This window comes from Centrocercus urophasianus, unplaced genomic scaffold (genome assembly GCF_019232065.1).
Source record: "Centrocercus urophasianus isolate 14NV4802_14NV808 unplaced genomic scaffold, USGS_Curo_1.0 seq_26, whole genome shotgun sequence".
Lineage (NCBI taxonomy): Eukaryota > Metazoa > Chordata > Aves > Galliformes > Phasianidae > Centrocercus > Centrocercus urophasianus.
In genome coordinates this window covers 7,662,038-7,675,119 of record NW_024884822.1, presented here as the reverse complement: position 1 = coordinate 7,675,119, position 13,082 = coordinate 7,662,038, and the positions used below count along the sequence as shown (strand labels likewise).

At 50.8% G+C, this 13,082-nt stretch overlaps 1 protein-coding gene across 1 annotated transcript; it reads right to left on the bottom strand.

Annotated features, from left to right (window-relative positions):
• Positions 1 to 2,645: 2,645 nt before the first annotated feature.
• On the bottom strand, positions 2,646 to 6,825 carry MSX2 (msh homeobox 2). Its single transcript, XM_042826536.1, has 2 exons — positions 6,471 to 6,825; positions 2,646 to 3,070 (listed from the first exon to the last, which is right to left on the bottom strand). Exons 1-2 carry the CDS (start codon positions 6,823 to 6,825, stop codon positions 2,646 to 2,648), a joined length of 780 nt encoding a protein of 259 aa, XP_042682470.1.
• Positions 6,826 to 13,082: the final 6,257 nt, after the last annotated feature.

The window sequence follows — 13,082 nt, the reverse complement described above, 5'->3', positions numbered from 1 at the left end:
GCTTTGCTCCATCCAGTTGCAAAGCAGGAAGGGTTTGTGTCCGAATAGGGCTGAGACGGGAAGGATCGCCCCGAGAGCCGCAGCGCCGCTCGGAAGGAGCTGCCCCGTTCCTCCCGTCCCCGTGCTTGCCGCAGCCCCGTCCCGCACGGAGCGAGGAGGGCTCGGGCACGGAGCGGGGCTCCGAGGCAGGGAGCGGGACACAGCCGGGATGGGCGCCGGGCACGGGGATGCTTTCCTCCGTGCATCCCTATTTCATCAACCCGGCTGTTCCAATAGAGGCGAACGCAGCTTTCTGGCCAGCTGGGATCGCGGAGGTCACTCCTAATCCGAATAATCCTACAGTAAGGGCGGACACGAGACTTTGGTGTGCCGTGGTAAAGTAGCCTCGTGGAGATCCCTCTCTTCGGAGCAAACTCCTGTTCCCTTTGATAGAGAGGGCTGAGGTCTGGCACCTGCTCTCCGAGGCTGCCCCAAAACCAATGGACAGGCTGACAGAACATAGGAGACCTGCAACGGTCCTGTGGCAGAGTACTGCGGGGTCCCTGCCAGGTCTGACCTGTACCGTGGACCCTCAACCGTGACCCCCAGCTATGGCTGGGGCACAAACCAGCCACACACCAAAGACGGATTTGAGGTGAGGGGAGAGGCCTGAGCAACAGAGAGGCGCGTGAGCTGAGAGAAGTGAGGGAAACATCCCCAGAATATGATGCTGTAAAGAACAGAGGCGCCTAAAAGGGGTTGTTAAAAACAAGGAAACCTCATAAAAGGTTTGGCTCCCGACTTTGAATTGTTGACTTGCAATTCACCTTCATGTGCAGCAAATTTGGCTTCACTTCAGATTCAGAAGGGGAAATAATCACAAAGGCAACCTAAACATTCCTTTGAACTTGACCCAGCAGTGCAAAACACACACGGAGAGACGTTACCTTTTAAAGAACTCCAAACACTCACAGACCCACACGTAATTAAACATGTTTTTTCTTTTTTAATTTAATTCGAAATAAGAGATAAGAAATAATAAATCTTCAATAAAATATATAAAATTGTACAAGGTATCCCTTTCAAAGGGACTTTCCTATAATGAAAGGTTAGGGGTAAAGGGAAGGGACATGGGAAATTCATCTACAGTGGGTCCCGGGCAGTGAGAGTGCCTGGGTCAAAACAAACCAAAAACGGTAAAACTTTGTGACTTTTAAAAAATTTTTAGGCTTTTTTTTTTTTTTTTTTTTTTTTTTCCTCCTATTTTTTGGGGAGGGGAAGTGGGGCAGAGGAGGGTTTCTTATCAACATGCTAAGAAAATAAACCCGGGAGAAGCTCTGCCTTCAGTGCTCCACAACCTTCAGAGTAATTTTCTCACGAAGTTTAGCAAGAGTAATACACATAATACAATAGTTACAAGGAGAAGACCGGGGACGATGACACTGCCAGCACTTGGGAAGCTCCCATGGGGGCAGAGAACTTACACAGTCTCTTGGCACCCCACCGTCCCACAGGTAGCATTGTCTGGTTTTGATACCTGGATCTTTCTTTAGAAGGGCTTGAAGCATGAGTCACTTCAGTTGGCATCCTTGGCAAGGGGAGGAGAGGAAGACTCGAGGGATTCTTCTATTTAATGCAGACTGTTGCAGATACTAATAAAAAACCCCAAACATCTCCGCAGAAGAGTTCGACAACCCTTGCTCACCACCACTGTGGAAACAACCCACGTCTTCTTTCCCCAGAAACTTCCCTCCCTCTTGGTTTTCAAGAAGCATTGCAGAGCCAAGATTACCTGGCTGTAAGAAAAAAACAAAACTCTACACACGCCAATCGGAAGAGATAAAGAGCAGCCTGCCTTGCACCTCATCTCTCCTCACAGTGCTTTAAAAACGCTGAAGCGATTTACACACATAAAGGCATTACAAGAGCCACGGGTGGGTAAAGCCCTTGCTTTACTCCATGCATTTAGGGGCCCTCGTCTTGTTGCAAAAGGTCTGTGGAGGTCTGGGATGTGAAAAGCTTTCCTTACCCTTAGAAATGCAGGAACTTGCTGGCTCTGAACTTCACTCGGACTCTACTGGGTCTAGTTTCTATTTACATTGTGTCTGTATCTAAGGGCTCTGCTTTCTTTAAACGACGGCAACAAAAGAAAACAATGCCCCCCAACCCACCTTGATTACAGCTTTTTATTTCCCTCCCCTTGCCCCTATATTAAATGATGACACTTGAGAGTGTGGATTTAGGGTACGTACCCCTTTTACTTTAAAAACAGCTTGGGCCCCATCAGGAAGCTGTTGGGAAATCTCTGCCTCCGTAAGGCAAGCTTGTTTTTTTTCACCCGTTCTTTCTTACCCTAATTTTACATGCACTGTATAAAAACCCTACAATTGCTCAATTTTTTTTTTAATCGTTTTTACTTTTTTTTTTTTTTTTTTTTTTTTTTTTTTTTTGAACACTTTGAGGATCAGACTGTGAGCGCTCAGAGCGCTCTCAGAAGACACCCAGCCTGTTGCATACAGGATGCCTTGCTTTGCTAACACGAACTCGGCATGGCAGATAGAAGCGTGCAGAAAGAACGGCCAGCACCGGTTGGGTACTGCATTCTTAGGGCTGGATGAGATCCACCAGGAAGTCTTTCTCGCTGTCACTGTGCCTTTCTGATCTTCTTAGGATAAGTGGTACATGCTATATCCGACAGGAGTAGCATAGAGTCCAACGGGCGGGATAGGAAGCACAGGTCTGTGAAAAGGGTAGGATGTTCCATACAGTGAGGCGGCCTGGATGGGGGAGTTGATGGGAAAAGGGAGGCTGAACCCCGACGGCAACATGGGCTTCGCTGCCATTTTGAGCTTCTCTAGCTCAGCCTCCTGCAGTCTCTTGGCCTTGGCCCTCCGATTTTGGAACCAGATTTTGACCTGGGTCTCTGTGAGGTTGAGGGAGCTGGAGAATTCGGCTCGCTCGGCGATGGACAGGTACTGCTTCTGGCGGAACTTGCGCTCCAGGGCCAGCAGCTGGGAAGTGGTGAATGGGGTGCGGGGCTTCCGATTCGTCTTGTGCTTCCTCAGGGTGCAGGCTGTAGGGCTCAGGTGTCCTGCAAGGAAGGGAAAGGCCGGTTATCACAAAGTGGGGAGACCTGGGTGCTCTGCAGAGACACGTGGTGCTTTAGATGGCTCAGGGAGGACCTGTGCCAGAGGATGTCCCATCAAGTGACACCCTCAGAACAGGGGATCTTTCACAAATGTCACTGCAAATCTCTTGCTAGACCAACTTATATTGCAGTACTTCATCAGATGTCCTGAAATTTTGGCTCCTTGATTCTAAGGAGTTAGCTTGTAGGCAAACAGAGAGTGAAGGATTTAGAGATACGCAGCAGATCACTTTAGGATCGTAGGGGTCTGCACAAAATAGCTGTCTTAGCAGCAGCAGAACTGCAGGACTAACCCCAGCACAGCACAGGACAAACGTATAGGTGAAAGCAGGAGATTCACAAAAGCACCATGGTGTGAGAGAAGCCACACCAGGACTTTGCCAACAGCAACACATCAGCCCTGCCAGAGATCATCCTGACAGCTGAAGAACAGAGTCTGATAATTGTTGTGTTTTGGATAACAGAACACTATTATTCCAATTTCTTCTCCCATTGAAATCAAGAGCAGATTTCCCTTCTACTTAACTTTTTTTTCCTCTCAAGACATATTTTCTGTTTTCTTCAGAAAATATCATACAAGAAGAAAATGCCACACTTCTCATTCAGTACTTGTTCTTGTGACATTTGCCTTGTTTGTCTCATACAACAGCAGCATCTGCAGCCAATACAAATCAGGAAATCTGGTACATTTTGTGCTTTCCTTATAAACCCAGACAGGCTGGGCACTTGTTTCTGAGTTGGCACATTGCTGAGCTGTCTTTCAATTCATTTTACATTTCACTCATAATTCTAAAAAATGAGGAAGACGTGCAACCCTGGTGTGAAGAGCTCTGCAATTTGACTGTGTTCCAAATCACTCCCAGGACCCACAAGAAACCACAAACTCCAGTTTAATACAGAAAATGATGCACTGTCAGCACTTGAGCACCAGCAAAAATTTCATATGTGCTGTAGTGCCTGGTTCACACACTTGCCACTGCTTTCACTGCGTATTTTTTGAACCGTTTTCATTTTCCGTTTTCATTTCAGCATCAGACCACGATGCTGTTTCAGCGCATAACTTGCAAGCAAAAAAAAAAAAACAAAAAAACATCTCACGAGAAGAGTGTTCAGAACGAGGAGAGAGAAAACAGATTTAAATATATATATATATATATATATATATATATATATATATGTAGCGAAATGCATCTTCCTACACTTCTTCCGGCTACTGAACACAGCAAATAAATCCTTCTTGGAAAACAAGTTGTCAAACGCCGTCTTACGATCGCACGGGATCGTTTTAATAATGAAGCTGCAAACCGGCGCGCTGCTGAAACTTCCCTAATTACTGGTTACCCCTCCGTTCCACTCTCCTTTTTTTTTAGAACGAGACCTATTCTTTATCTCGAAGATCTGCGAAGACTCGGCAGCCGAAGCCGTAGGGATGAGGTTTACAGGGACGGCCGCTGCCGCAGCGCCTTTCCCGGCTGTCAGCTTACCCGGCCCGTCCCGACTGGGGCTGCGCTCGGCAAAGTGCCGTAAGTCGCTTTTAAACTAAATCCCAGAGAAATATTTCTCTCGGAATACACCCAAAAGCTCACAGCTTTTTCTCCTACCGCCCCGCAGATGACTGCCAAACTCCGATAAGAAGCCCGGAGGTCGCCTCGGTGGAGCCTGCAGTGATGATTACCCCGTGCCCGTCCTACAGCGCTCGCTGCAGTCGTTTGTTTCGTTTTGTATTTATTTATTTCTCTCCCGTTTATCGTCCGTTTTCTGGCCAACGGCGGACAAAAACCATCACCTGCTTCCCTCTACGTTCTGCTCATAATCTAACATTGCAGCTCTTCCCCTCGCAGCGTTATTAGTCCCGACGTCAAAGCGCTCCGCGGACAGACGGGATGGGAGCACCGCTCATGTCCCGCATTGTCCCGGCAGCTCCGACGGGGCTGAGAGCCGGGTCGGGGAATGAGGAAGAGGACAGGGGCTGAAGGACCTTCCCGAGCTGCAGGTCCCATCCCCGGTCGTTGTTGCCTCAAATTCCCCCTTGAAATCACTGGCCTTCAACACTCTACACGCTGAAGTTCTTTACAAGGGTATTTTCCAGATCCCAGGAACTGCCGATTTGAATAGAGACAGAAGTGGAATTTCGAAGTAAAAGAACCCAATAAACAATAACTGAGAGATGAGGCCTTGTTAGAGGAGGGGAGTTGAGCCGAGGCACCCGCGTCTTTTCACGCGTTTCCAGAGGACTTGAGAGTACGTGAAAATCACAATCCGGAGCTACAGAGCACTGACAGGGGCGGCCTGTTCTCCTCCCATCCATCTCAGCAAGTTAGAAATCAAATTAATTCAGGGTAATGGCAAAGCAAACGAAGTGGCCGAAAGCCAAATCAAAGCGACTCTCCCCAAAATAGAGGAGATGTAATAACACTAAACTTCCTTGCAATGATAGGTTATGGTAGCAAATTCTCCACGACCGTCCAGCTGTTCAGTTTGGTGAAATCATTCACTTTAAGAAAGCAGAGAATTCGGTTTACATCGCGTGAGTCAGCACAGCCCGATCTGCTAATACAGGTGTCTGCCCACAAAGGCTCACAGTAATAGGAAGGCAGAGCCCGGCACTGCCGGGATACGTTTTTCACCCGTTCGTGATGTAGTTTTGGCGGGGAGATGATTGCTATTATTTTTTAAAGCAATTAAAATTTAAGAGAAAAAAAGGTGGACGGAGGGGATCTCACTGAAATAGTTCAGCAGAAGAGCGCGGATCGGGCAGCAAAGAGGTTTAAAAAGTGACCTGTCAGCTTGGGACTGGGAGTCCCCGAGGCGATGGGGAGAGCTTGGATGGGGGGCGTAGGGGGTGGGAACGAGATCAGGCCCAGCCTGGGACTTTGACAGCCTGCATGCAGAGAGACAGAGGGAAGAACACCGGTGGGACAGAGCGCACAGACAGTGCACAAAGTTAGAAAGAGCAAGGAGATCGCTTTGTGAGAAGGAGAAATTCCACTTCTCAGTGTAACGCGGTAACATAAAGGTATAAACTGTCAGATGGTGAGCTGTACGTAGGGAAAGGGAGCTCCTGATCACTGTACAGCTTAAAAGCACTGGATATTTCTACACCCAGGTAAAGGTATAAACACATAACTTCTATGTAAACACACAGGTGACATGCAAAAACTAAACAGGCATAACCGTGAACACACGCACACATCTGAGTCTATGTATAAACGCAGCTATCCAACGTGCCCTGAGCATCCCGTGCCCGGGGCTCGCAGTGTCACCCGGACTCGGAGCGGTGCCGCCTCTCTGCTCTCCCCGGCCCCGCTGCCCTCCGCCGCCCCGCCGCTCCCCGGCCACTCACTTGGCGGAGGGGAATATCTCCCGGCCTCTTGGATCCAGGACGTGCCGTCCTCCGAGTTCTCCGATTTGACCGAAGCGGTGTCGAAGGTTTTTGTAAGAGCCCCGGGAGGGCTGTGCGCTTCTCGGGAGCCGTGGCCCGGCAGCAGCAGGTTCCTGGAGGTACCCACGGTCGCCCCGTCGGCGCTGCCCCCCGCCGCGGCCAGCGGCAGCTCTTTGGGAGGTTTCTTGTCGGACATGAGGGCTTCCACGCTGAACGGCAAGCTGGACACTTTGACTTTGTGGTGCTCCTCGGCGCCGGCCGCCGGGCCCTCCTCGTCGGAGGAGAAAACCTCCTTCGCTTTGGAAGGAGAAGCCATCGCGAGTGCGGAGCGTGGCTGGAGCGGGGCCGCCCGGGGAGCTGCGCTGCGCCTCTGCCCGGCCCTGCGCGGGGACTGCGCGAGTGAGGCGCTGCGGAGCCGCCCCCCTCTTTTCCCCCCTCTGGGGGCTCCCCGGCTCTTTCCTCCTTTGGGAAGTGGAGTAAACGCCCCACAGGCCAATCAGAGCCGCCGCTGCCGCCTGACGTCGCGGGGTGACTCATGTCATTGGCTCGGGAGCGGGAGGGAGGGCACACACTTTTTTTTTCCCCCTGTCTTTCTTTCTTTTTTTTTCTTTCTTTCTTTCTATTTTTTTCGAGGCATATTTTGTTTGGGGTGTTCCCCCCCCCCTCCCCTGTTTCCTTCCCCCCCGTCCCCTCCGAAATGAATTACGAGTTAATGACACGGGCAGCGAGCGGAGCCGTGCCATTAAGGAGCCGTCCGGGGCTATAATCATACCGAAGCAAGAAAAGAGCCGCCGGGGTAATTAAGGCTGATGATTAGGCGAAGAGGAAACTTTAGAAGATCGCAGCGCTGCCTCCTCTCGCCGCCGGCCCGGCCCCTCCCGGTCCCCTCTGTCCGTCGGCCGCGCCACCACCCCCCCTCCAGCCCCATCGGGTCTCGCCGCCCTCCCGGAGCGGGGAATTTATCCGGTGTCACACTGGGAGGGGGGGGAGAAAGAAGGGGGGCGGTGGGGTGCTGAACTCAGTGCAAGACCCCCGCGGAGAGCCCATTCGGAGCATTTTTCATCCGAAAAAGGGGTTTCAATTGCGTTTCTTTGGCAGCGGGACCCGAGTTGGGCAGAAAACACTCTGCAGAGGTTAGATCTGTAATTATTATTATTATTATTATTTTTTCCAGCGTCAATTCCACACGTGATGAATAGAACTTTAATAAATTAGGGGCACGCAGTCCTTAATTAAGAGGTATATCAAACTAGCACTACGAAAGCGTTTCTCTCACTTTTTGACTTCCTACCAGCGGTATGACTAAAGAGCATCCTTTTAAAAGCGTTTCTAATTACCACGTGGATAAAAGCAAATGCATATTATTCTTTTCGTAATTATTTTAATCTTACACCGGGCGTTATTTCATCCTGCGCCTGCAACTTTCTCTGTTGTTCCATTTTTTTTTTTTTTAATCTTTTTGTTTTTTTAAACGTCCAGGAAACGCAGTTTGGGAGCTGCTTTTGTGTTAGTTCTAACCAAAGCTCTAAAACAAAACAAAACACCAAGGCAAAACAAAAGCATAACAAAGTGTGCTGGGGAGGTGGCAATGCATCTGCCCATGTGTGGGGCTGTGAGCTCTGCTCCGCGCTCTGTGCCCCAACTCCAGGGGAGATTTGGACAGGGCTACTGATTCGTTTTGTGTGGGCTGCAGATTTGCACTCCCTGCGCCGTTTTGGTTTATGTCCTGCATAAACCGACCAGGATTCCATCAGCGAACCTTGTTCTCGCTTGAGATTCCCAATCTTTCTGCCGGTCCGGGACGTCCCACCCCCCCTAACAAAAATCACTACGTCCCGCTCTCTCACTGTAGGGCGTTTATGACTTTTCCCTGAGGGCCGTTAGGGAGCTGATTTTGGGGAGGAGAACTGGGCCGGTTGGGATTTTCTTCGGCCCATCCTCCTCCACCCAGGCCAGGCCAGGGAGCACCCCGAAGGAGGGGATGTAATGAGTGTGCTGTGCTGGGCCCAGGGATCCTCTCAACCCCTTGCAGCTTCCTTCATCCAGCTCTGACAGCAGCTCGCCAGGTGCCACTCACGACCAACTGGGACCGGGTCAGGCGATTGCGGTGTGGGAAGGAGTGTGGGGGTTGTGTACAAAGAGCCGTGTTACAAAACCCCACTCTTCAGTGCGACTAATAGTAGGGTTTGCACACTCGTCATTTATTGCTAGCAGTGTTACTGCAGACCTCGATGGGACAAGGATTAAAGCCAGGGGTGATATGCAAAGAGGGGTGATGCCTTTCACTACACCAGCTAACCAGACTGAGTCAGGTTATGTTTCAGGCAACAGAGCTCCGATTTGGGCTTTTCTCTGAGATTGAAAGTAACAGTTGCTTCCACAAGCTGATTCCTCATTCACTCCTCTTCCTAACCCCATTTTCTCTCATCTCCTTCCCCAGAAATTCTCTCTTTGCTGGGAGATACTCGCAGAGAGATGTGGGACTGCAGTGCCCCGGCTCCGCGAGTTCTCTTGCTGCGGAGTGAGGCTGTCCCTCTTTTCTCCTTCAGCACCCCCCACCCTCCACCTTCCTTTCCCTTCTCCATGCTTCCTGCACCGTGACAAGTAAATGAGAATTGATAGACACGCAGGAACAATGCGTGTGTGTCAAGAACAATGCACCGTCCTCAGAAAGCCATTGTGGGACTGCTGAAAATGCTACTGATAATTATACCGAGCTCCCAAAGTCAATGCCTGCTGGAAGGGCGCCTGGGGAAGGAGAGCTCGCAGGAGGGCAGGTCACAGTGACACCGAGCCAGGGCTCACATCCCATGGGTGCAGCTCCCGTGCTGTATGGCTGTGGCCTGGATGTTGTCCCCATGGGGTTGGAGAGCCCTCTCTGAGCTATCATCTTTCAAAAAGGTGGAAGAAGGAGGGGAACAGAGAGGCAAACTTCTCCCGGCGTCGAGAAGCACGGGACAGACGTCAGCTCTGCCAGCCTGGTTTGGTCGGCCTTGGGGTGCCACAGGGACGTTTGGTATTTCACAGCATGGCAGTTCTTGCTTATGGTGTTTGCCCTCCTTCAGCATCAACCCGTACCAAGCTTGGAAACTTTTCCGTTTAAAGTCTTAACTTGGAAGTTTCTCTCCTCCCTCACCCCTCCCTTCCTTCATCCTCCTGTCAGTTAAACACAGGAGAAAAAAAACCCACGCTGCACCGAATGCCGGGACGGCAGCCTCGAAAGCACAGAGGTTTGATGACACTTCTTGGAATTAAGTCTTTCCCCCGAACCAGGACTTCAGAGCAACCTCAGATCAGCAGGGATTTCACCCGTGCCGGGGAACCAAGGTTCCGAGGGCTGTCTCGTGAGTGTCCACAGCGCTCCTGGGGAGGGCGGTCCCGGACACGGCCGTCGGGGCTCCATGGGAGCTGTCTCGGGAGAAGTCACCCTGTCCCAACTCCCTCGTGTCCCCCATCTCCCGGCAGCCCTCAGAAGCTGTCCCAGCGAGTACGGATCCCAAGGATGCCCCGAGAGCCCCCCGCGCCCCCAGCCTCCCGCCTCTGTCCGCCGAAGCCGCTTCTGCGCTCCCCGTCCTGGGGCTCTCAGCTGGAGAGGGACGGGGAGGGAGGGAGGGCAGGGGGAGGAGAGACGTTGCAGACAAACTGAGGCTGTTTTGCAGGCGCCAGGAGCGGGGAGATGAAAGGGAAGCTCCTGGGGGAAGTGGCTGTGCAGTTTGACCGGCTCCAGCGGCAGCAACAGCGACGGCCCGTCCCGGGCAGCTCCGCCTCCCGCCTCCCCCTCTGCCCCCGGGCTCCAGGCTGCCCCCGGCCCACCTCCTCTTGCCTCTCCCAGCCCGGGGGCGGAGGGAGGCGACGGGCAGGCACCGCCGCAGCATCCTCGCTGGTGTCTCCGAAGGGCCGTGAGCAGCATCCCCACAACGAAGTGCCACCGCCTAGTTAGTCCGTGAGAGACGGTGTCGGCAGCTGGGGGGGGGGGGGGAGAGGGGGAGGTGGCTGTTCTATTTCACCAAGGGGCTCTCCCTCTTATCTGTGTAAGTCAGAAGGAAACCATTCGGATCATCACACGGATGATGCCCCATGTGATGCCTCAGTCAAGCACCAACCCTTGTCTTTCATCCGCTGCCCGCAGGCAGAGGGGAGCGGGTTTATTCTTCGGGAGGGACAATTTCAAAGGCATTTTATAATCGATTTGTTTAATAAGTCATTTTCTAAAGACAGGAGTGTATTTATCTATATAGTTATTTATTTACTATTAACGAGCCAGCTTGATGATGGCGTGCGAAAGCCCTTTAGGAAAGGAAGAAAGGGCTTCCGATTTGACTAGAAATCAATACAGGTCAATAGAATTAGTGCACGCATCAAGCCTAAGTATTGCCCAGAAACGAGGCGTACACCGAGGTAATAAAGTGGCCGATTTGGTGAGATTTTTGTCTCAGCGCTTCACTCCACACGAGACCTTGTGGCCAAGAGGGAGGCGTTGCGGTAATAGATTTTATAATACCTCATTTCCAGACTTTAGAAAGAGTTAAAACAAGCTAAACATCAGAGCTTCTGAGGGATCGGATTTAGTTACGGACCCTTCCGTTCATATCCTTCTTTCCAGTCTTTCGGACTGTTCGCGGAGCTCTTTGGGCTGATAGCGGAGCCCAGCTGTACGCTCGGAACGCACTCCAAGAGGTGTTTCCCCTGAGCATCCTCTGGCCAACCCCGATGAGGTGTGTGTGTGTGCGGAGGCGCGGGCCCCCCCCCCCCCCCAACGACACATTCCAGGGCCGGAGAGGGCTCTGCTCGGCGCTCCGAGACCGGCTTCTGTTGCACGGTGAAGGTGGATGCGGTGAAGCAAAGTTGCGCTATATTCGGTTCTGGAAATAGGCAGTGAGCGCAATCACGCGTTATAATTGTCCTCTGTGTCACCCGACAATGGTTCCTATTTATCGCACTGGTGTCATCCACTCGTTAAGACAGTGAGTGCACAATGAACCGCGATTATTGCATAATACCGGCGTCTCCTTTCTCACTCGCCGAGGGATGTTCTCTCCCTCTCCCTGAGCAGGTATTTTACCTGAGATCAGATATTTATCTTCTGTTTGGTAAGAGACAAGGGGTAGCTGGGGGAGATCAGATGTCTCTCCGCTCAAAACGCTTAACCGCTTTGCCCTTAAGGACTGAAAACGATTTTTTATTTTTATTTTTCCTGAGGTAATAAACACACGGGGAAATGTTCGGGGGAGAAAAACTCTGTTTGCGAGGTTATATTTACATGCGGAAATCCCGCGATCAAAAGAAGATCGGATGGAGGTTCTGTTTTTAGAAGCGACTCGAGGTCAAGAAGAGGAGAACTGCGGAGATGCGGGCTGTGCGAGGCCCCCGGCCGAACCTTCTCTCCTCGAAGCGGCTGCAACCGTCGTTTCCCGAGAGAGCAGAATCTGGCAGCGGGGAGAGAACCCGTGGGCACCTGCTGGAACCGTGCTGCTGGGAGCCGAGCCCGGCCAGAGCCGTGTTAGAGGGACGCCCCAAATCCCTGACCGAAAAGTAAAGCAAAACCCTTTGGATCTCCCCCCAGCCAAGCTCAGGGCAGTGAGCCCTGCCGGACCAACCCCCGCCCCGTCGGGGCCGGAGCTGCGCCCGGACCTCCAGGATTTTTTCTCTCTTTCTTTTTTCTCCTAAAAAAATGAGAAGAAATGTGAACAATTACAATCTAAGACTTCTTTTTTTTTCTCTCTTTTTCTTTTATTCCCCCCTTTCTCACCCATTTTCTTTTTTTTCCCCTTTGCTTTCTTTTCTTTTCTTTTACTATTTTTAATGGAGCTCTATTTTTTCCGTTCTCGAACAGTTTCCATCGAACTTGCTGCCAGGAATCGTAGCTATCGCACACACCTTCCTGCTGGTTTGGGTTATGAATATATCAAAAAGATTTATCTCAGAGAGGAAAGTAATTTGTAGAGAGTTATAAACGAAGAGATCCTGCACTGGTTTAGATTCGAACACCGGATTATTCCCAGAAATTGCCTGAGTACAGACATCTCCCCAAATAAACGAGAAGCCGAGCTCATTTACATAAGCCTGTTTTACTTTTATTTGTCACTTTTCAGACACATCCCTTTTCCCTCCACCAATACAGGAAACACAAAGGAAATGGAAGTAGGAAAATACGCTGAATTATCCCGTGCTCAAACGGAGCTCCTGTAAAAACCCTACTATTTCTGCCATATATTCGCAGTGTGTGGGCATACCCAAAACTCTCTGGAAGCCTCGAATTATTATTATCTGCTGTCTATTTTCTTTTTCCACACGGATTCCCGTCTTTATTTTCCAAATCTATCCCGAGTCCGCTGAGTTACGGCAGCTTTGTGATTCACTTTTTGCCTCCCGTGGTTGCCCCATCCTTTTTTGATTACCCAGCTTGATATAATAAACCAATCAATAAATCGCTTTGGATTTACAGACTTACATTTGCTACAAACTGACAACGGGAGCGCCCGACTCTGAGATCACCTGGATGATTTCTTCTAAAACAAACAAACAAACAAACAAAAATACAGTAAGAAGGTAATAAGCGTTTCTTTAAAGAAA

What these genes read in the sequence shown, in the direction of transcription:
- MSX2 (XM_042826536.1), bottom strand. Translation starts at nt 6,825, where the DNA reads ATGGCTTCTCCTTCCAAAGCGAAGGAGGTTTTCTCCTCCGACGAGGAG. An exon ending in GAGATATTCCCCTCCGCCAA is followed by an intron (nt 3,071 to 6,470) that starts GTGAGTGGCCGG and finishes CCTTCCTTGCAG; the next exon opens with GACACCTGAGCCCTACAGCC.